Genomic DNA, 24,815 nt, shown 5'->3' on the forward strand with positions numbered 1-24,815 from the left:
GTCTGCAGAGTGCAAAAACTTTTTTTTAACTTGCCTCTCAAAATCTTGGTGCGTCTTATTCTCCAAAAAATATGGTAACTATTCTGCCAATTGAACAAAGATGGTTCAGGCTGAATTAGATGTACTAAACAGGTTTGGAAGCAAAAATCTGTTTGAATTCAAACATTTTGCAGACTACTGTTAACAAAACACAGTTGACGAATATATAAGTTTATAACTATAGACATATCATTCCTAGATAAACCTTTCTCTTTTCTAATGTTTAAAATACTGCTGAAATTAAAAACCGATTTCCAGAGCTTTTAACTGATACTTTGAAAGATCATGGTTCAATTACAGATGTATACTTTTGCTTCTCTGGCTATGTTAATTCCTCCCCATTCTCATATAACGCTCCACAATAAATCCCCTGAGTCCATTACAACTCCTGCCTTTACATTGCTGAAAGATACCAGCAATCTGCTCCATATTTTAGCAGATGTTCTGCATTTGGGACTTTGAGACCTTTATTGGTCCATTTCCTTTTCAATCTAAAAAAGGACATGCATTTATTCTCGTATTGGTGCGTATTTCACATTGGCCCCAGCCCAAACATCTATATATATATGACTTTGAATAAAGAGTTCTCATCATGAAGTTCAGAACTAAGACAATTCTTATATTATTCTTTAAAAAAGAGAAGTCTTAATTCAAGACTTACCTCAGTAACATCCATGACTTTAATAGCTGCCAACTGACCTGTCTTGACATGTCGACCCTAATAAAAAATAGAAAGACTTTTTAGACTTCACATTACTAATTAGAAGATTAATAGCAAATCTCTTGCAGCTCATTGTTTCACAGAATATCTATTTCATTCAAAATATTTGTTACAAGAAAAAAATATGCAGATTTAACCAAAAATAATTCAACATTTTGCCTTTTAAGAGAACTGACAAAATATATTCTTCAACTGATATTGTAGGTAAACCTTTGTATAGTGTTCAGCCTTTAGTCAATTTTTTGGGGGAAAACAAGGCAGGCTGTGATGTCTGCAGGTAGAGGGAGCTTTTTGTTATTCTGGTGCACTCCACACACATACAAGGAGCAGAGCTGGGCAAAATCATCAAGATTCTGTGATTCCCACAAAGGTGGCTGATAAGTGACACAAACCTAATGACTGTTAATAAAGAGAGCCATTGGTGACTCTTTCTTCTAATCCACGGTAATCAGTTCTCAGCCACATTGTTTACTATGAGTCTAAAGACAAGCATCAGAAGTGTCAATCTTTCTTAATTTCCCAATCCACAATCTTCTTCATTCTGCCAATATTTTAGGGTCAAAAGAACACATTAAGGCCTTAGCATACAGCTTTATCACCCCCCCCCTCAAATCTAAAAGTAAAGTGTGAGTTTACACATAAACATTTACAAGTAGTCCTCAATTTATGACCTGTCACTTAAAAAATGTTTAAAGTTACAACAGATTCTCAAAAGCTTTCATAACCCAGTTTCGGAGTTACAGCAGCCACACACATACATCTGCGGTTATGTGACTACATTTTAGACACTTGACTTGTCTTTATGGCTGTTTTAGTGTCTTGTGATCACCTGAGCATGATTTGTGTGTGTATGTGTGTGGGGGGGTGCCATTTCCAGGATTTATTTCCAGTTTCTGACAAAAAAATTCCCGTTGGAGAAAACCAATTTGTTTAATGACCAGTGTTCACTTAACAACCCCAAGTCTAGTCATGTGATGCCTTGACTTAACAACTCTAATAACAAGACCGTCATTCTGGGCTCAGTTAAGTTTAAGTTGAGAACTACTTATATGTCTTATAAATGAAGGCATCCCGAATATATTTCTTGAAAAGCCAACAAGGAGTTCCCATTGTTTGCAATTCAAAATTAATTATAAAATAATATTTAATAATCCACATTAATGAGGCCACAGTGAAATTTGTTTCCTTTAAATGTTAAACCACTACAGAAAAACAAAAAAATTTTTTTAATTGAAACTCATGATTTTATCCATTTCTTTAGGCCAGTTTGAACCTCTTTATTACTCTGAACTCTTAATAAATAGTGACTTCAATATGCAAAAGACCAGAGTGCAGAGATAAAGTATCTGTTTGAATGTTGATAGTAAACCTACGCATTCAAACTTTGATGATGTAATTTCCCAGGCAATTTTTTGAAAAGATGTGATTTTGATGAAAAGATGTATTTGGTGCCTTTCATTTTTCTGCAAAGTATTTCTACAGCCAACAGATATAATATGAATCATGGAACACTGCATGGAAAAGCACAATTGGCTTTGTGATTTGCAATCCACTCTAGGAAACAGGATGCTGAACTAAGTATGATCAGTCTTCTCCAATTTAGGGACTTAAAGGTACACTGCTGCCATTATTTTCAGATCAGGAAGGCTGAGACAGTCATTTTATTTGGTAGACATAAGTTTATGCCTTTAAAAGTTTTTAAATGGCAACCAAGAATCAAAAGGACATTTTTGGCAATTTCCAATAAGTCAATCAGGCATAGAAGAATTGTCTCTGCAACTACAGCCATAGCTTTCAAGACTTAAGAGGGAAATCCTTTTTCTTTGCTGGAAAACCTAATAGGGAAGGCAGCCCAAGTAACCCTTGCTGACTGGGTCATTTAGTTCCCAGAGTGATTCCTATGTCTTTCATTTTCCTGCAGGAAATAAAGTGACAGGAAGGCTAAGAGTGACTCATGTTCTCTTATCCTATCACCAGTGAATGAGAAAATGTAATAGAATCATTCAATTTTCAAGAAAGCACTGGACAAAGGATTCACCAAGAACAAGAGGTTTTTGCTTCTTTATTTGGGCGACTCAATCTGCTCACAATTACATTTAATTTAAAAACAATGTACAGTATTTTAAAAACTGGGTAAACGAAGACTTTTAGATAACCAAACATGAAGAGCACTGAAAAACAGACATCTCTTCAGAGTCTTTGCTCAAGATTATCCCTACCTTATGCTCCCACTCTGATTACAATCAGAAGACATTCCTCCTTGGGGGATGGAGAAGTAAACCCGAGCAGTTTCAAAGGTCCTAAGGTTCCAGCTATAAGCCACAAAAGTGCACTGGAGCAAATTTCATTCTCATTCCCTTAAGGAATGGTCTATGTTTACTTTGCTTTCCTGAGCCATGCAGGAAAATATTATGAAGCTGTGGAATGGGAAGTTAAGACTGTGGGAAAGGAAGTGCAATACTCAAAAGTATCTCAGTTCAAACAAATGCTTTAAGATAGAGGCTCCAAAATATTTCAGTGCAGCATATTGCAGCATAGCATGTATTTAAATGTCTGACTACTTAAGGAGTCCTACAACTTTAAAAAGCATAGTTTCTGCAATGTTTCAAATATAAGGAGTTCATTTGCCCTTGCCAAGGAACCAGTTGGCACAAAAGACTTCCTATTTAAATAGAAATAGAAACCAGGACATGACTGTCTTAATTTACTAAGATCCCATGTGAAATTATTCCTGAAAGTCAATAAACAGTTCCTTATCTTTAGAAGAAAGACTCTTGTATCTTGTGTGCTGCCCATCTCTACTAATTGCATATTTGTTATTCCGCATTGCTATAATTACAATATTTTCATCATTTTAATACCATTGTACCATTGTTTCAACAGCAATATGCCAAATCAGCGGTCTAGTGAAGAATTATTGGAGTTGAAGTCCACCAACAAGACTATAAGTTATACATTCCTATTGTGGAATTATGTTCTTTTAGCAGAAGTGGAACAAACCCAAGATTCAAACACAAAGGCTACTGGCAACCTAACATAAATGGATCCTTAGAAGAAGGCAAATCCTTGCAAACAGTGAACTTATACTAAGGGTTTTCAGAAGTTAACAAATTTAGGGTAAGAAAATGAAATCAAGTACGACTAAATAGACGGACACTGATAAGCAGATGGCAAAAAGATGCAGAACTCAAGCCAATGCAAATAGAATCATACACCCAGTTCTCAGCCTACTGTTATTAAACAGGAATGCTTTTGTGCCAAAATTATATTTTCCATACTGCAACTTACTTAACTAGAAACTATGTGGAATCCTAAAAGGCAATTTTTAAGTTCCTACTATATCATTATGATACTAAAATAAGATAACAGTTTGCTTTTAGGCAAATTGTTGTAATACAGCATAAGTAACTTTTCCAACTACTCCCTGATGTTGTTTCCATTAAACTTAATACAGAACTGGCACCTCCCTTACTTTACTCTATGCTTCCCTTACTCAGTTATTTACAATTATCTTTATTATTGTCTCTGTACCACAAACCCATACAGGCAACCACTTGGAGAGCTTTAAATGGAACTTAACACAGATCCACAATTTACAGCAGATCCTTTGAAAATCAATAGAAATTTGCATTGATTACTTCTTCTACCAGTCCTTTCACATTAACTTGTCTATTTTTAATACCATTTACTCTCAAACCTATTCCTGTTAATTCAAATCACAATTTCCCATTTGGTTCTAAGTATTTTACACTTAATGGGTTGGTTGGATTGGTGTGATTATGAAATCTGTCCTTATTTAGGGCAATAATGTGAAATAGTTTCTGGTTAGAGATATACCTCTGTTGTGCTGATGACAGTGTATATCTCCCAGCTCAGCTATTACTTCCACCTTCAAGTTCTTTCAATGACACCTGTACATAATAAGATAAGATAATAAGCCTTGCTTACTTCATTTTTCAACTGAAACCTACACTGAAAGATTTTTTATTTGAAATCTATTAAATCTGAAGAATAGGAAGGGACAAATCTTTCAATATTGTTTTTTGTATTCTTTGGTGATTCAAGAAAAACCATAACTCAAGTTATGGTGGCATGCTTCCTATGCACAAAGGCTAAGCTCAGTCACCAGAAGTTCTGCTTAAAATTGTAAAAGACTTTGTCTAAAATCTGGGAAAGGTCTAAGTAATATAGTCAGCTAGAACAACCAAGTCTTTTTGTACACAGCTGTTTCCAATATTCTGCTGTTGCATACTAGAAAATGAATGTCATAAATACCATCCTTGCTTATACAATCAAACTTGTTTATATAAAACATTATGCATCTAAAAAGCAACATTGCAGAAGCCTCCTAAAACTCATAAGCTTTCTTGTATTTACACAGAATTTAAAAGGGTCTTTGTAATTTCCCTCATTAACAGATCTAGAAAAACAATAATACACTGAGGAAGAATCCACAAACCATGGCCTGTTTATATTTTTATTTGGATCACTAAAACTTAGGGATTATAAATTCAATGGTAAAATAATAGGGGGTGAGAAAGGTCTCTCTCCCATCCACCCCCAATTCAGTCAGTTTTTTCAACATTATTGTTAGTATTATGGATTGATCAGTGTCTAACTTGAAGAATGCTACCCAGTGCATTAAAACAACTAATTACAAGAAATCGTGCTAGGTATTAATTTTCATCCAATCAAAACTGGATGGATGAATCAATTTTTCAAATCAAGAACATGATATACTACAGAGTTCAATGCAAACAGAGTGCAGACAGTACATAACTTAGTATCATAGTGATGGTGATGGCTGGGACAGTGGTTAGAATGCAATATTGCAGGCTAACTGCCCACTGCTAGGAGTTCGATCCTGACCAGCTCAAGGTTGACTCTGCCTTCCATTTTTCTGAAGTTGGTAAAATGAGGACCAAGATTGTTACGGGATTGTTATGCTGACTCTGCAAACGGCTTAGAGTGTTGTAAAACACTATCAACTTGTATATAAGCCTAAGTGCTAATGCTATCACAGGTAGAAGGGGGGAAAGCAGATCTTCTATTAAAAACTTTGGTTTTTAAAAAAAAAAATTCAATGGAGTCTAATACATTGTACCAGCTTATTATCATTTAAAAGCTTTTACTTTATATGGTATAAATAAATCATTCCATTTTCTCCTAGGAGGAATCATTAACTACCCTCGTAATGAAAGACTTAATATTGTATAAATAATATGGAACATTCTGAGATTGGCTACAGAAGCACATACAATGCTATCACAAGATCAATTTACTTTCACAGACTCTTCCTCTTCCAACATGCCACTAATTTTAATGTATTTAATTCTTCACTTGTTCCTTGGACCATAATATAAAATAAAAATACATAATGAATTTATTTATCTAATTACACATCAGCAATATGATCTACCCTTCAGCTGATAAGACATGTTGGGAAGACAACTTAAAGATCAGTAAAGTTTCCAGACAATATTTTTCCCTTGCAATCATCCTGCCTCAGGGTGCAATGGGGCTGCAGAGATTGCTAACTTGAACTGGCCTCCTAAATCGTGTTTTTCTCATTTCTTTTTATTTCTGAGGGGGGAAAAAGGAATATCAAAACAACATTGAGAAACTAAAGCTCTTTTGCTGTATATCTCTCTAAACCACTTGTGTATATAAATAATGCTGAATTTAAGAAAACAAAATTCACATACAAGGAAAAAATCTGATATTAATGTTAATCTTTTAGTAAATTACTGAGTACATTTATTGACCTTTGTATTTAATTACATCAGTAATAATGGTAATACTAATACTAGCTCTTGAAATGTAAAAAATTGATATAAGCTGCTAAAATCAAACATTTTGATAGTGTCTTCGACAGGTGGTCTTCGACTTATTACTGGTCATTTAAGGATTGAAGTTTTGACCGCCACAAAAGGGTGCTTTACATTCTGTAAAACACTTTTGGCCATCATTTCCCCCTGAGGTGACACGATTGTCACTGAGGCCCCTAACAGCTATTTGACAAAACAAGGTAACCACATCAGGTTCTACTAACAGTCCAGTATCATCCCCTGAAGGAAAAATTAGGTTTTGGCCTTCCAGAAACCAACAGTTGAGATGCTGGATTTTATAGGCCAGATGAGTCACATGTAGGCCATGCCCACCCCAGCTCCGCAAAAGCAAAAAAGTTATAATATGTCACAATATGTCATGTGACACAATCAAATTTGACATCCATGTTACAGAGTAATCACCATGACAATTACATAGACATTTCCATGAATTCCGTAGGTCTCAAGTTTGAATCATTAGAAAGTTTGCTTTAACTAGTCAGAACAGTAGGTACACCTATGTAATTTCTATGTCTATGTAATTAAAGGCTCATCTTCCATTATTAGAAGAGTTTCTTAGAATTTAGAGTTAAGAAATAAAATTAGAGTGTATTGGTATATGAACTGACTCCATCATCTTCTTAAAAACAAAGTAGATCTCTGTATAAATATATTCCAGGAGAACAAATGCTACTATTTTAATTGTATAATCAATTAATTGTATAATAAACATAGTACTTTATTGGCCTTCACAGTTTCTCTCTACATCCACAGACAGTTATGTGTACACTATCCCACCACATATCCAAGATTGAAGCAGCCTATAAGAATGCCTCTATAAGGTTTTAGCCTTAATTCTCTTCACTGCAAAAAAAATATTTAATAAAAAAAATGGTAAGCATATAGGATTCTACATTCTCCCCTACATTATCATAGCCCTACATGTTTAACAGATGCAATTTCTCCATGTGAGTAAGGCAAAGAAAGGAGCAAGTGCACTGCAAATCCACCATTACAATTGTCTACACAAATGGCTCTCAGAAAGGAGAGCAAGACTGAAGAATCCTATCTTATTTTGTCTTTTAATAAAGCTAAAATTGTGTTTCTGTTTGCTGGCTGTTCAGAAGAACACATTTAGAAGCCTATGGAAGAGTTCTGTCACAGTAGAATAGTCTCTTTGTATCCAGTGAAAATATGCAATGCATGTTTAAGAGAAACTTTACTAAATATCTAGCTGTTGTTGTTAAACAAGAGTTGTCATTGGTAAAAGTGATTCAGCAACAGCATTCAAATGAGATGGTGTCACCATGTTCATAGTTCACAATGGGGAAAAATCTTTCTTTCTTATGATCTTCTGAATGCAAAGGCAATGAAAGACAGGCATTTTACTCATTTGCAAGGAACAATCAGCAAGAGCAAACAGCTGTGGATTTTGGATGATCACAGCCAACTGGGATAAATCAGACCTCATGTCACAAGACTTCAGCCTTTAAGCTGTGTTCTGATTTATTTATTTTTAAAAACCTTGCTATAATATTTCTTAAACAGCTTTTTAAATAAATAGCTTTTTAAATTGGTAAACACAAATTGACTGCAACTTTGGCACAAGAAGATCTAGAAAGATGGTCTAGAATTCATTTGATTATCATGGACAAGATGATTTTAATTAAAATATATTTCATTCCAAAGTTCCTTTATATTTTGAAAAACGTTTATGAGTTACTATATGAAATTAAAGAGAATCTAACCCTTTTTCTTTGCCAATGTAATCTTTTAAGACTGTAATCTCTTAGTTTTGAACAGTATATCAGGAAAGCAATAGCAAAAACAACAACACCTATAGTCCCTCCATAGTGCTTTACAGTCCTCATTAAGCTTAGAGCCAGAATATTGCCCCCAAAAATCTGTGCCCTCATTTTACCGATCTCAGAAAGATGGAAGACCAGGTCAACCTTGAGCCAGTCAGGATCGAAAACCTGCAATGGGCAAAGTTATCCTGCAAGACAATCTTGTTTTTTTTTAATGTCTAATTTTCTTTAACAATGAGACATTTATTTTTAACATTTTGGTTTTACACTACCCTGAGTGACATTTGTGAGTGTAGCAGCTATATAAATTTACTGTCTAAATGAAAATAAAAAAGATGGATAGGCTTACCTGTATTATTTTACAATTTTGCAAACCTATATATAAGAAATATAATTTTATAATATATGAATCCAATTATTATATTACATTATCATGCTTCTTAAGACTACTCAGTGAAAGCATTTAAAAAAAAAACCTCTGGCACTTCTTCATGTTATCACAATGAAACAGCTTAGCCCTTTCCTAGCGCTTTTAGGTAGAATTTCAAACAGGTTTGACTTACAATTGATTGCTTTTGGTTCATTTATTAAAGTTTAAACATTTGTTCCTTGGATTCATTGATACTGATCAATTATTGCATTTGAAAGTTTCTTGTGTTTTTTAGCATTTGTCCTGCATGATTGTAGAGTCTGCTTGTTTTTTGCGCTGTACTTGCCTGTTTCTTATAGGGAGATCTATGAATGCAGAAGTTCTGCTGATTCTGCCTGCTGGTAAGTGACCTGGGTTTTTTTCTTTTATTTTTTTAATGTATTTTAAAATAATATTTTATTTATTGTGCATAGGATTTTTTAAAATAGTTTTATTCTGTGTGGATTCTTTTTTAAATTGTCTTAGACTATTTTAAAAAAAGATTCTATCCAAAATAAATTAAAATAAACCATTTTTAAAATTCTATACTCAATACTTTGAAATGTATTGTGCATAGAATTTTTTAAAATAGTTTTACTTAAAAGTCTTAAGTGTAGAATATTTTAAAATGGTTTACTTCAATTTATTGTGTGTGGAATAGTTTGAAATGGTTACAGTATAAATTATTGCTTGTATATTGGAATAATGGTTACAGTATACTGGTACTTTAAAATAGTTACAGTATAAATTATTACTGGTGGAATACTTAATGGTTTTTAAGGATTTCTTTTATTTATAGAATACCTTTTTAAATTATTTTTGGGGGAATTTTATTTTTTAATTGTTTATAAAATATATTTACTACAAGAAATGTTGTTCCTTTTTGCAAATGTTTTCTTTATGATGCAATATGTTCAGACCAGGTTTATGTATCTCAAAGTGGCTGCTTTTCTATGGGCAGGCCAGGTTGGTGCAAGGTAGCTTTGCCAGATTTAGTGTGTTTCACCCTCATTGTTTAGGTAATTCTGAGGTGGTTGATGGTTCTGTGAGCGCCTGTCCTTTATAATTTCCCACAATGCCTTGATGGTTTTTATTCCAGTGACTTTGTCTTTCCTGTCCTTAGGCTTAGGAAAAAAACTGGTTTCATTGGCAGACTGTTTTTTTGGGGGGGGGATTCTTATTTTTTGGTGTTTTCCTGGCACTGTCATAGTTTGTGTGTGGGTGGGTGTGGGTGTGTAATGTCCCGCAGTTATCTACGTGTTAATAATGATCTAGTAATATTTCCTTATACATTCCTTATACAGACTATAAAAAGTTACTTGTGCACATGCCCCTCTTTGCAGGATTGAATGTCGGAGGACCAAATTTTTAATCAAGAACACCCCCCCCCCCGCTCCAGTCAATGGTGTCCCTCTTTACCAATGTTAAAATCTGTGGTCACCTTAATATGAGGCCTTTGAAAATGGAGGGATTTGTTTTGTTTTGAAACGTTTCATAAGCACCTATGAGGCCTTTGAAAAATTTGCTCCTTTTTCAAAGGCCTCATAGGTGTCTGGGTTGTTTCAAAACTGAGGATTTGCTCCGTTTTCAAAAGCCTCATAGGCATCTATGGAGTGTTTCAAAAGTGAGTGAATCCCTCCATTTTCAAAGGCATCATAGGCACCTATGAGGCCTTTGAAAATGGAGTTAATTTTGCAAAGGCCTCATAGGCATCTATGGGGCATTTCAAAATGGAGTGAATCCCTCCATGAAGCTTCCAGTCTCCATCAGGTTTCCATCTCAAAGAGTGCCCCAGTGGTGGTAGAAAGGAGTTGGGGGGAAGGAGCAGGAGATAGGAACCGCTAACACTGTTAGCACTGAGAATGAAAGTTTCTGGGGTCTGTGATCTTGCAAGAGTTCAGGCATCCAGACTTTGCAAAAGAGGATGGACACCTGAAATCACACAATTTTATGGCACCCAGGAGCTTCCAACAATTCTCCTCTTCCTCACAAGCAAAGTAACTGTGGCAGAGAGGAGACAGATCTTGTAAGGTAAGTGATTCTGGCAGGGCAGGATGGGAGGTGGAAGCAGTTGTGGGGACATGGGGAATAGGGTAAATGTTGCAGATCTGCAGTTGTTTGTAAGGGCAAACAACTGTTGTGCTGCTGCAGCATTCATAATTTTTAGACTTGCTAGAAAACACTAGTGTGCGCTCATATCATAACTTCGAAGAGGCGCTAAATGAAGATTCATAACCTAGGGATTAGCTGTAATGAACAAATGACCTTTGTACATAAAAGTGATCGATTCATATACTATCACAGAACATATATTAATTAAGATGACTTAATCCATCTTAATTCTTGATTTTGTCACTATAAAGCAATAGTTTTGAATCATTATTTCATATAAAATTTAACATCTAAATATCAATATATGTATTTTATAATTAGTAGGAATTAATATGTCAGAAACATATTACAAAACTTAAGCTAATTTTCCCAACAGGCACCTTTGAGGGCTGCTACCCACTTCTAGCTTTGTATTTACTTTGTGTGTATGCAATTTGAAAATAATATAGAAAAGTTTAGCTTACTAAAACTATTGTATAATACAAATCCATGACACAAGATGCTTTGGCTACAAAGATCATATTAGATTATACTTTTTAGTGACAATGTGCAAAAAGTCCAACCCATGTGACTATAGCACCTTTAATTTACAGCGTAAATTCCCAAGCCATTCGTGCATGCTAACAACCAGTTCGCCCAAACAACAGAAGCCCCATCCATGGGATGCAGGAAGAACACAAAACCACACGCCCTCTGGTTTGCGGAAAATCCTCTCTCCATGGAACTGGTCCCTGATGCCCAACAGGTTGGGGACCACTGCTGTAAGCCACTAAGCCAACAATACTATAAACCTTCTAAGGCCATAAAACAATAAGCATTAAAAATATCCCACAAAGTGAGCTATCACTTAACTGTCAGAAACAAAAGTCATGTGTGCCTCTATTAACAGTTGATCCCCAAAACATAGATGCTATAGATCAAGTTATTTCTTCTCTTTTTCCTCTACAATAAAGATTCTTTAAGATTTCTTATGTTTACATTGTTTTCCTTATGATCAATTGCAATAGAATGTTCTGTAAAGTTATCTTACAGCTAAGAATTGGTTAGGGTCATTTTGAAGTAGAAAGTATAACTAGAGAAAAGAAGCAGCCCTACCGCAAAATCATTTTCTCAGCTATAAATCAAATGTGCTTTTCAGCTAAATGTCCCTTAAACCATTACAGTCAGAAAATACAACAGTCTGTAAATACCTTGCCCCATCCCAAAATTTCATTTTGAAAACCACGCTTTCTTCTTTTAATAACAAATATTGCTTGCATGAGCCAGACAATAACACTAAATGATGACATAAGGTACTTGATCCAAGTATCAGTGAGTTATGTTATTTTTACATTAAAATATATATAACTTCTTCCAGCTCAAGTGCACTAATTGTGAATAGCTCTCTATCACTTGAATTGTTCCATTTTCAGTAGCTGACATTAAAAAAGGTTAACTTCTTTTCAGTTGTTCCTTAGGTAACAGATCCAGCAAACCAAACCTTGCATTATTCTTGTAACTTCAAGAAGTCAAACAATGACCCATGGCAAGCTTATAAAGTATGAATTTTTTTAAAAAAAGATACCAGTGTAGCATACATCTTTGGCACAAGCCATTGTGCTTACTTTCTGCCACATTTTCTTAAATTCTTCTAATTTTCTAAGATGAGATGATGTTATCATCTTCAACAAAACTTTTTCCTCAGTAATATTAAAAAAATAAAACTGCCCGGATGCTTTTTGCTTCTGCCTCAGGCCAAACAACAATCCCCAATGATACAATAATCTGCAGACTCATTATCTAATTCCTACTGTATAGAGGGGAAATTGTCCCTCAAACTTTATCCCACTCCAAGCATTAACATATATTGAGTTAATAAATCATATTAATCCATCAAATCAAATTTCTTATATCCAATCTTCCACCAGTCTTCCATATTAACATACAATGTAATTTTTGTCATGTTTTGGGAATATCTAACCACCTGTGGCTTTCAGAAGCAGGGCTTTAAAAAAAATCTAATTTGTCTACCTTACTGTAGTTAAATAATGGGATTCAATTTATTACTTTTTCAAATATAAATATTCAAAATTGCCTCTAATTATAGTATCTCAAAAGTATTGAGAGAGCTTTCACTAACCTGATATAATCCAGATGTTTAGAGTAGAAATATAGATAAGTCCTTGATTTACAACTGCAATTGAACCTGAAATTTTTGTTGCTAAGTGAAACATTTGTTAAATAAATTTTGCCCACTTTTATGACCTTTCTTGCCACAGTTGTTAAGTGACTCACTGCACACGGTTATTAAGTGAATCTGACTGCCTATTGGCTTGTCAGAAGGTTACAAAAGGTGATCACATGACCTTGGGGCACTGCAACAGTTGTAAGTATGAAAAATGGTCATGAGTCATTTTTTTCAGTGCCATTGTAACTTTGAATAGTCACTAAATGAACTGTTAAAAGTCAAGGATTATCTGTATTGAAATCTGCATTTCAAAAATCTTTACAAAGCACCAGATTAGGGATTGCAGCTAGAAGACACTATCAATTTCAATAACACCATCCTCCGCAAAGAGTCTGCATCTCTGGGTATCAGCTTTCCAATTGTACAGCATCTTTACAGTAGCCAAAATTAAAATAAAAAAAATCAGATTTTGCAATAGTGCATTATCAAGGTAGAGAATAGTACAGTGACCCAACTATGCTACAGTGGAGACAGATCCTCCTGAAGCCATTACTTCCTCCCACCTTTTCTGATGGCAAAGCTAAAAAGGATTCTTAAACCATTTCCTGTGAAATGAAACAGCATTCTTCCCATTTAACAATAACACCAGCAAGAGACTCAAGATAAATAAAAATTGAAGAAGTGTAGAAGAGAGATATTAAACCCTATTGCTTGATTATATTCCATCAAGTCAGTGTAGAACTCTTAGCAACTACATAGATTTTCTGCAAGATGATATGTTCCAACCTGGTCTTTAGATCTTCCACTAAACCATTACCACTAAATTCCACCTTGCTGCTGGCTATGCTCTTATTCTATTTCCTTCCAACATTATGAACTTCTCAAGAAAGCTAAATAGTTATACAATGTATCCAAAGTATAATAATCTGAACCTCTTCATTAATGCTGCAAGTAAAAAAAATCTGTGCTGATTTGTTTGATGATCCAGTTTTGTTATCCATGGAATTTTCATTAGTACTCCCCAAAACTAAAGTTCAAAGATATTTCTAACCAGCTTCTTCAAAGTCCAATTTTCTCTTTTCAAAAGATTTTTTAAAATTCTATCATTCTTTCATAGAGTCACCTGGACCAGTAGTGGGTTCCTACCGATTCAGCCGAACCGTTAGTGGTTTGGCAGCCTGGGTCGCAGCGACCCAGGCCTTCCATGCCCCCAAACTAGTTCTCCGGGCAGCACCATAGGCAGCGCCATCTTGTTTTTTGCTTCTGCGCATAACAATTTTTATTGCATTGCGCATGCACATGTAACGCACATCAAATGTGCGCAGTGCGCCCACAAGCAAACCAGCAGTAGTGACTGCTGGAACCCCACTCTGACCTGGACCATATTAATCGTTGTAGGTAGACACAGCACAAATGATCTTAAATGGACTCCAGAGAATGGTAGAGGACAGGAAGGCCTGGAGGAATGTTGTCCATGGGGTCATGATGGGTCAGACATGACTTCTAACAACAACAGCAACACAAAAACTGAGTATGTTTTCCAAGGCCTTCATTGCTACTCTTCTAAGTGCTTATCTGCAGCATATTTCTTGACTGCTTTACTGTTGATTATTGATTCTAAAAGACAGAAGCTATCCATTATTTGAACATTTTCACTGTCAGTTCTAAAATTGGTTAGGGTTGTCTATCTGTTGTCATTTTATATGTTTTTGTTTACATTTAATTTTAGTTCCTTTTTAAACTATGCTTCTTTCATTACTGAAGCTGTAGGACATTTGCATTTTCAGCTATTAGAATAGTGTCATAAAGAGTAATCCAGATTATGAATAGTCGTGCTCCAATTGTGCAGGTTCCCTTGATGTACATGAGGGAGAATATATAGCTTCTCTTGCTCCTTGAAGCCAGTTTGTTTCACCATGATTCAGTCAGATTGTGGCTTCCTGTGTACATATAGGTTTTTCATGAAACAGTAAGATGTTCTGAGATTCCCATTTTCCAAGTCCATTTTCCATCACATAGTCAACACAGTCGAAGGCCTTTATATATAGTAATCAACAAAGCACAAATTGATTAGGTATCAATATTCTTTGCTTTCTCAATTATCCAAGCTGCAATAGCAATAATATCCCTTATTCCTTGGTATTGTTTACATTTGCCATCCTCCTTTTCCATACAGAGCTCAAATCTACGTTGGGTGAGACTAAGAACTATTTTGTTAGTATGTGAAATTAAAGAAATAGTACAACAGTTTACACACCCTTGTCTCCTTTCTTTGATATTGGTAAGTGACTGAAATTCTTCCAATCTATTGTTCACTGTATCATTATCCAGATTTGTTGATGTAAGTTGGGCACTTTACAGCTAATTCTAATGCTCCTACCATATTCTATAAATAGCCTATTAATTTCTATAGTCTTCAGGGCAATATTTGTAACCTTGGTAATGACTGATTGCAAATACTGATCAGACCCCTGGTAATAACTGTTTTCTGATCATGCTTAATGGGTAAGATGCCTTCTTACATAATAAGCCCAATGTACAGGTTTTTACAGTATTACAGGCATTGTAATAAAATATAACTCCCAGAATATACAGTATCTCATAAATAAGAATAATTGCAATGAACCTATTTAATATCTGCCTGAAAGTGACGTGTATCTTCACTAATGAAAAACGGCATTGCTTACACTAAATAATGTACAGTTGTTCCAATCTGAAATTAAACAATAATTATAAAGAAACAGTGAAGTTTATAAAAATTGCTTACAATTACAAGAGTAAAATAAAGAAAATATTAGACTATAATGTAAAATATAGGTTTCTATGAATGTCACAGGTTGGTAACATTTTTGCCTGAAATAAAGATAAACAATGTACATTGAAGTCTCTATATACTCTGTGCTTTGTAATTAAAAAGTTTTTCAAAGACAGGAGACTGAACAAGATCAAGCATACGCTTGAATGAGCTAAGGAAACAATCCTCTAATACTAAACTGGTGATTTATAATCTTTGTGATACAGGACTCTGGAGGAAGTAGGGAAATTTTTGGATTAAACATCTGTTTCTTAAAGGAGGAAGAGTGTATGCTATTGATCTTACAATGACTCTTCAAAGTGAGCAATATCTTCCAGATCATCACTGGAATAGCTGAAAAAGATAAGTTATACAGTCATCCGCCCACACAATACTTCAGCCGCAAACCAAATGAAGAACCAATCTGAAGACTTTTTTTAAAGAAACTGTTCCAATGCTTAAGCAAGGAGTAGTTGTTGAGCCCTTTGATCTAATAGATGCTTATATTATTTCAATTCTTACATTTTTTTCATATTTTTATTCCTCTTAAACAATTTGGCCTCTCATATTATCCAGACCAGGGAGTTGTAGGTCATTGTATTCATAAATTACCATAGTTCCAGGCAATTGGGAAGACAAATACAAAAGTCACGTGTGACACAAAACCTAAATCAAATAACAGAATAACAGAGTTGGAAGGGACCTTGGAGATCTTCTAGTACAATCCGCTTAAGCACAAAATACAGGTTCCTCTTATACTTTAAGTCATAATTGGGAAATATGATTGTTGGATTGTAAACTCTTTTTTTGCAATCAGAAAATATGGTCACAGAATTTTGTAGGATAGGGGCTCTACCAGCAGTCACCAACTGGTGGTCTGTGAGAAAATTTGGTGGTCTACAGAAAAATTATTTGCATTTTTTATATTGCACTAAATCAGGGGTCCGCAAACTTCAGCCCATGAACGGATATGTGCATTGTATGTTTGCATTGCTGCAGAGTCTCCCCCTTCGGGGTATTTTCATGTGGGGAGGAGGAGAACAGAAATTCTGACTTAGGGTCTGCTTCGGCCTTCTGGTGCAGGGCTTTGGGTGAAGGCTAGAAGGAAGTGCCGCTAGTGGTGAGGAACTGGAGGACCTTGTTCCAGTGGTACTGCAACATGACCTAGAACTGGCTGACCATCTCAGCCTGCTGAGCCTCCAGGTGCCGGTACCTGGCCTTGCACTCCCGCAGGTCTTCCCTCTGCTTGGAAAGCCTATGTTCATAGTCCTCCATGAGATGCTTCTATTGAACGTCCTTTTTGGCCAGATCCAATGTGAACCGAGCTGTTTTTCCAACTCTCTCTCATGGTGGCTGCTTAGCTCCAACAACTGCTTCCTGTTAGGGCCCAAAGCAGCCGGGCGGTCAGGCGAGGCACTCCTTAATGTGAGTGACATTGAGTTGGCCATGCCCACCCAGTCACATGACCACCTAGCCACGCCCACCCAGGCAGATCATATTAGTGGTCTGTGGGATTTAAAATTACAAGTTTAGTGGTCCCTGAGGTCCAAAAGGTTGGTGACTCCTGATATATACAATAATGTTTTTGAATTGTATTATCTGAACCGTAGTCTTTTAAAAGCAGAATCTGCTTCAACTCAAGATCAACTCCTGGTGACATTTTTGGTAGGGTTTCAGTGATGGGTTTGGCACTGCCTGTTTTGAGATGTTACTTCAACTTTTCCTTCTAACAGCAGCCAGGCGTGACCTGACAATTGCGCGATAGACATATGCGCGCCGACAAAATAGCGCTGATTAAAACACAACATCAAAATCGCACCCACAAATTCACGACGTCAAAATCACGCCAACAAAAGTGCGATAACAAGCAAAATAAAATCGAAATTTTTTTAGGGTTAGTGCTAGGGTTATAATGTACGTATACACGTCCCACTATGTATAAGGTCCAGCACACTCACTGTGTCTATAGTTTGTTGATGACACGATTTTGTCGTCGCGCATTTGTCGGCGCAATTGTCAAAAATCAATTAGCGATTTTGATGCCGCGATTTTGACGCCGCAATTTTGTCAGCGCGCATATGTCTATCGTACATTTGTCGGTGAACCCAGCCAGGCAGGTCTCCTGTCTAAGGAAGCCCAGCTTCCCCCCCCCCCCAAGAAAATCAGCCTTGGTATCACCTACTGCAACTGCTTTTTTTAGTACAATATGATAATTACATCAGCAAGAATATTTAGTTTTGGTGGTATCTTTTTATGTATGATATCTTTTTATGGGTTAAGAATATAACATTAGGGTTGTTAAAAGCTTAGCTGAGATCTTCAGTAGAAAACAGCTATATTATAATAATATGATGTGTACAGACACAAAACAGATGTTTCAGCACAAAGCATTTTTTGGGATTTTTTTATAATATTGGTAGGGAAAACTAAGTTTACAGAGTTTAAAAGTCCATGAACCCTTTGGAATTTTCAACATTTCTGCATAAATTTAACTTAAAATATGAAATTCTGTTCGCCATATGTCCTAAAACTAGATAAAGAGATAAAATTAAACAAATGAGTCAGAAACATTATACTGTTGATTTATCTAATGAGGAAAATTTGGGTGTTGTAAAAATATGTAAATCTTAGGATTATCATTTCATTTGAAGAGGTAATTAGAGGTAAGTCTGAGTGTCAGAGGTCCTGTTTTTAATATTAAAGAACAGAAGTCTGGCTATTCAGTATCCAGGTTTTATCTCCACAACGTAAGTGGAGATGAAAGTATACTATGGCTCAAAAAAAAAAAAAAAGTTCAGAGGACCCTTGGAAAATAGTTATGGAAGCTCAACAAATGGCTGCAAACAATTTGAAAACTGTTTCCAAAGAGTTTTGGCTCTACCAGTCAGTCCACTGTAAGAAAGATCATGTACAAATGGAAGTAATTCAATACAATTGTCCCCTTCCGAAACGGGGAGTACGTGGTGGGGGGAGAAGGCACACCTGTTACTAAAATCAAAGTTTCACATAATTTTTTTGATATAGAAATATATAGCTTTGGATCATTTTAGTTAAATCAATGAACAAGTATAATATTTTTTATTCATTTGTTTAATTGGGGTTTTCAAGAGTTCACTAACTTTTAACCCCATTGTTAATATCGGGCATACACATTCTGAAAAACATGGAACATATTTGTTTTGTGTGTTAACAGAGATTATTGAAGTGCCAAAGTGCACATGCACCATAAACTCTTTTACAATTTTATTTTCCACCTACTTCTATGGATAGAATTAATGCTTTAAAATATTTGTCACTGGATATGAAGTTAATTGGTATTTATGATTTATTCCCTGTCCTTAGTTTGTGCTTCAGTGTATTTATACATTTTTCACACAGAAAACTATTTTATGAGAAGACTTGGGGGAAGAAATGTTAATTGCCTGCTCTACTTTGGACAGCAGCAAAGGCTATAATGAAAAGCATAAGTTTTTGTTTTCCTCTTCTTTACAGTATTTGCATCTTGAATTAGACATTTCAGCTGTATTTTTACAGCAGTTTAATGCCCCTAGCCATTGCATTCAAAATGGTGGGCTGCTTTTATATGTGACCATATATGCTGTACTCATTTGCAACTGTACTATCTTATTAAGAAAAAATCTGGTTCCCTGCCACCTTTGGGGAGGATATTTTACTACACCTACCAAATAAATTGACAATCCTTATTGATCAATGTTTATTCGAAACTCATACTGATACATTGGGAATTAATTTCAGATAAGCACCAGGTGGGTTCCGGCAGCCACTACTGCCAGTTTGCTTGTGCACTTGATGCCTGCTGTGCATGCATGTGTAGTAAACTTTAAATTTTTCTGTGCATGCGCAGAAGCCAAAAACAATATGGCACCGCTCATGGTGCTGCCAGGAGAACCAGTTCAGGGTTGTGTCAGGCCTGGGTCGCTGCCAGTTCCAGCGACCCAGGCTGCCAAACCACTACCAGTACGGTCAAACCAGGTGGAACTGGTAGGAACCCACCACTGATGAGCACATTGCATATATTTATATTGGTAACATGATCTCTTCTTATTTGAATATAATCTGAGCTCATCAAAGGTAATGTAAGAACTTTAATTCCTATAATTAGTTTTGAATCATAAGGGAAAGGAGCCATTTAGCTGAAGAAAATAAATTTCTATAAAATAAATTTAGTTTTATTGGGTAATAACTTTGCATGTTTTTTCCCACTGGTGATTAAATAGTCACTCCAGATTCATCTATATCTTTCTTGAATATTTCACAGATCTAGTATTGTCCAGTTTTTCCAATTAGGTTGATTCTTCCCGCACCTTCTTTTTGATGTGTGTATATTTCCATTGTCCTTTGAAATTTGGAACTAGTTGTAGGCTGGCTTTGATCGCATTGCTAATTCCATTAATTTTATTTTAACTATATTTTCAACATTATAGAAAAAAGAATTCCAGGATTATTTGTAAGGTCAATGAAAATATGGTTGACAGAAGTCCACCCATTGTGCTCAAATGGAATTCTTGGGGTAATAATGGTTACTGAAAGCAAGAGACTGAATGAGATAATGAAACCAATATATATTTTGTGGTTCATTTAAGAAGACAAGACTATATTGTTGCAATCTTCCCAGATCTGGTACTCTCCCCACATATTCTTGCATGCCAATCATGACTGAAAGAAAATGAAAGCTGCAGCCAAGCACACCTATTTAAAGGCATACAGTTGAAACCAACTGTAAGAATCCAACTCAAATATTGTTTTTATTATATCTGCATTAAATAGTAGTTTTAACTGGAATTTTGTAATTTAAATTCAGCAATTTAGAGCAATGTTCTCTTACCCTTTGGCTAAGAGACTAGAAATCACAGGTGCTGATGTCAGGCATTTGTGGACATAGGCATAGTAAATAACTTGGTTTTAGTCCTGTTTAATTCAATATGTTCAATGCTTAAATATTTGTTAACGTTTTATAGTCATTTGTGCATGTTGAGACATGTATGAAACTCCTTTTACAATCATTCATGCATGTTGAGACAACAGCACAAAAGGTGGGTAAAATATTAATTCCTCATTTAAATGCCTGTATTTAAAAGTTATATTTAAAAGCTGAATCAATAATAATGGAATTAAATTCAAGCATGAGTTTAAAAAACACATCCAACTTACTTGGGTCAGTGAGGGCTTAGCACAGTTCAGGCAAATGTAATTTGTGTCATTTCAGTCAAGCAATAAAATAAAACTGCAGAAGTATGCTTCATCTACATTTTTGTTCCTCTAGCTTGTGCAGTTATGGTATATCTTTATGGAATAATTTAAAGAATTTTACATACAAAGAATGCATGCACAATAGTTGTTTATTCTGTAAAATGTGTTGCCTTTATAGAAAATTTACAATTGAATGCTACAGTATAAACTGCAGTAGTTTATTTGCAGATGTTAACTATAAAATAAGCAATTTTCAGATTTAATAAAAATGGTATTTCTGTGTTATAGTATTTTAAGAATTCTTACACTATCAGTATTAATTATCAGTGGTATGAACAACTATTTTGCATTTTTTTGTTAAATTAACATGTTTAATGAAAGCAAAAAGAAATAAGAGGTAACAAATGGTTTAACACTACAGGCCACAGTCTTATTCATCGCCAGCTTTCTTCAATATCTGAACAAATTTGAACATTGATAATAGAATTTCTCTATCCAAACTCTTAGTAATTTTAGCTAAATATTATTGCTCAGGTTAAATTCAATATTAGTACAAAGATTATGCCTTTTGGGGTTCACTTCAAACAAGATAAAATGCTGACTTGAAAGGAAGAACAAACTCTATATCTTTTTACAGATTAATTAATCATCACAGCAGTTGAACAAAGTAAGCATCTCAGCAAACATTTAACTCAGCAGTCTTAAGCTATTTGTTGCTTATGGCAAAGAAGTTGCTAAGTTGAAAAGTTTAGACTCCTGAATTCTCAAGTATTGAATATGTATTCATTTGGACAACCACATCAAAATTAAAACTATATCAAAAGAGTGAGTGAATCTGTAGAGAAATTGCCTATTTTAAGATTTTAACATTAAGATTTATTTTAATGTTCTATGCATGACAGTAGTTTTCCTTATTGTGGTACTTTTAATACATGCGAATCAGGATTATAGTCTTTCTGAGAAATGCTTTTCAAGAGCTTGGCTTGGGTCTAGGTGGTGGACCATGCAGAAATTTCACAGCATCATTTCTAACGTGAATTCAATAAAAATGAATAAAAGCAGCAAGCAAAAGCAGCAAGAATTCTAAAGTAACTGATAAATTAATTTTTTTCTATTCAGGTTGGATAATACCCCATATGTTGCATGAATACCTTGTTGTTCTGACCCCCTCCTCCGTCCAGTAACGGCTGCCGAGACAAGCTTAACTGGAATGTACTTTAATAGCAAGAAACCAAAACCTCGGTGGCTGAAAGCCAAGCATAACAAACAGATAAGGATCTTGGCAGCAACTCAGACAAACTCAGGCAGCAATAAACACAGATAAGGCTTGGTAGCAATCCAGCCTGCCAAGCTCACAGTAATGTCCTCCGACATTCAATCCTGCGTTGACTTCTGCAAAGAGGAGCATGTGCACAAGTAGCTTTTTATAGTCTGGAGAGGAGCCTAATGATCACCAGCTGAGTGAAATTACCTCCTGTAATTGCGTAATTGTTCCTGACGCCTATTAGCTCTTGGATGGTGTGCATCCAGGAACAACTCACTACTGGCTTCCGGCTCACTCTCCCTTGTCTCCTCCCCACTGGTCCAAGGCTCAGGTGCCTCCTGGTGGCCAACCAGCTTCTCTGCACCCTGCTAGGAGTCGGAACCCTGTCCAGGGTCCTCCACATCCTCCAGAGCCGACTCATAGGGCCCCTCGCTGTTAAGAGTCTGGTGGCAGCTCCAACGGCTCCTGCTGGGCCACAACACCTTGTTAAATTTTAAACACCAGGAAGTCTGAATTACCACCAAACTTTTGCTAAAGCATTTTATTTATATAAAATATTTAAATGGCCACACATCTTCAGCAACCCTGAGCAGCTCACAATTTTTAATCCTCTATTTGCATGCAGTTGTTAGCTTGCCCTTACTGGTCAATCTCTCTATCCATTTTTTTCTTATAAGGAAACTGCTAAATATGATTATCTCTTGACATGGAGTAAGGTTTTATTAATACTTTTATGAGACCAATACATCTCTGCCCAGGCTAATCATGTGATGCCAGGAAGGTTCTTTTCTAGAGGCTGTGACAGTCTGCATGGGGAAGAACACCCTCCTAAGCAGAGGTGGTATTCTGCCAGTCCACCCAAACCACTAGCAGAAATCGCAGGTGGGCATGCCCCCCTACCCTGGCTCTATGCCGCCCCATTTAGGCACTTTTTAAAGCCAAAGTACATGCACGGAAGGCTGAGCATGCACATACTCACATTTGCAAACTGGTGGTGGAGGTTAATGAATACCACCCCTGCTCCCAAGTTCCACCTGGCACCAAAGGGTATGTATTTTGAGATCCCCTAAATCCAGAGACCTTTGGCTCTGAGTGAGATTATTACTCTCAGACAAAACTGATAAGCAATTTGGGGATTCTCTTAGACTCAAAGTAAGTAGCAGCCATAATTAGAAGAGGTTTTTTTCCCCAGACATTTATCTCTCAGGAGAATTATGTTTGTTTCTGGGCTGGGAAACCCTGTTCAAAGTGACTCATGCCTCAGTCATTTCCCAATTGTATTACTATGATGCTCTCTGTATGGTGCTGCTCTTAAAAGAGCATTCAGAAGCTACAACTGTCCAGAATGCAGGAGTTTGTGGCATCTAGTGATAGAATCATGTAGCCAAGGTAACAAACGCTCCATTGGCTTCCTGTATATTTTTTGGTTCAATTCTGATTATTATTTATAAAGCCCTGCATCACACATGTCAGATTATTACTGAGACTGCATTTCTCCAATTGTCCCTGCATATTCAGAGCTGGCAAGGTGGCTCTTCTATTACAGAGTGCCATAGGACTTGGTCCTGATCTTATTAACCTTTTATAAGTCATTGGAGAACTGGGTGTTTTCTCAGGGCTTTGGGATGGGCAGTTAAATGTGCTCTGTTTGTTGGCTGGTTGTTTGCTTTGGTCTTTGTACTAAAAGTGGGAGTATTTTAATCCTCACACGTGTTATATTGTTTGTTCTGTACGTTTATTTTGCATTGTGTTTTTGTTTGCTTTTAAACCTTCTGTTCACTGCCTAGTATCACTGTGAGATAGGTGGCTACATAAATTGTATGTATAAATGAGTACATCAATCAATCAATCTCTTACATTGCTAACAAATCTAAATATATTGCAATCTCTTCTGAGGAAAAAGTAAGATCATTCAATATATACTTTTATATAATAATATGTATTGTTGGTAACAAAAAAGGAAATCTAGTACTATAATTTACATGGATGTTTTTCCAGATCCATCTAAAACAAATACCAATCAACATTCCTTAAAAATCTATGAATCTTACAAATAGAACTGTCAAAGTCATCACTATGAAATTCACTTGGAGATACATCTTTCTCAGAACATGAAGCTGGTGGAAGGCTAGCTAGAAATAAAGTTTTGAATAACAAGACTGAATGTATAGGAAATGCTCAAGCATGTCAAAATTATAAAGTAACCAGCAGCAGAAATAAGTGTAACAAAACAAAGATAGAATTAATGTTGTTACAAATATCTGGCTTAATATTTTTATTTATTACACCAACTACAAAATACATAGTACTCGCTTATTTCCTTCCTTTATTCTGTCAATTTCTTCAATACCTATATGGGTAGTTTTGGACTTATAACTGTTTACTTAGTATCTGTAATTTCAGGGGGTACTTACAACCTGGATTCAAAGTTGTGATGGTCAGACTCCTTCCCATGGTCACAT

General features: G+C 35.7%; 1 protein-coding gene across 6 annotated transcripts in view; it reads right to left on the reverse strand.

Moving 5' to 3' along the window:
* The window catches only part of MAP4K4 (mitogen-activated protein kinase kinase kinase kinase 4), a 159,408-nt gene that overhangs the window by 81,786 nt on the left and 52,807 nt on the right, over nucleotides 1–24,815 (reverse strand). For all 6 annotated transcript variants that reach the window (XM_087726382.1, XM_087726379.1, XM_087726385.1 and 3 more), the window contains exon 3: nucleotides 701–757. In XM_087726382.1, coding sequence (XP_087582508.1) covers nucleotides 701–757 — 57 coding nt within the window. The remainder of the gene's footprint in view (nucleotides 1–700; nucleotides 758–24,815) is intronic.

Source organism: Thamnophis sirtalis, unplaced genomic scaffold (genome assembly GCF_051295495.1).
Source record: "Thamnophis sirtalis isolate CommonGarterSnake01/CBP01778 unplaced genomic scaffold, rThaSir2_p1.2 scaffold_12, whole genome shotgun sequence".
NCBI classification, from domain to species: domain Eukaryota; kingdom Metazoa; phylum Chordata; class Lepidosauria; order Squamata; family Natricidae; genus Thamnophis; species Thamnophis sirtalis.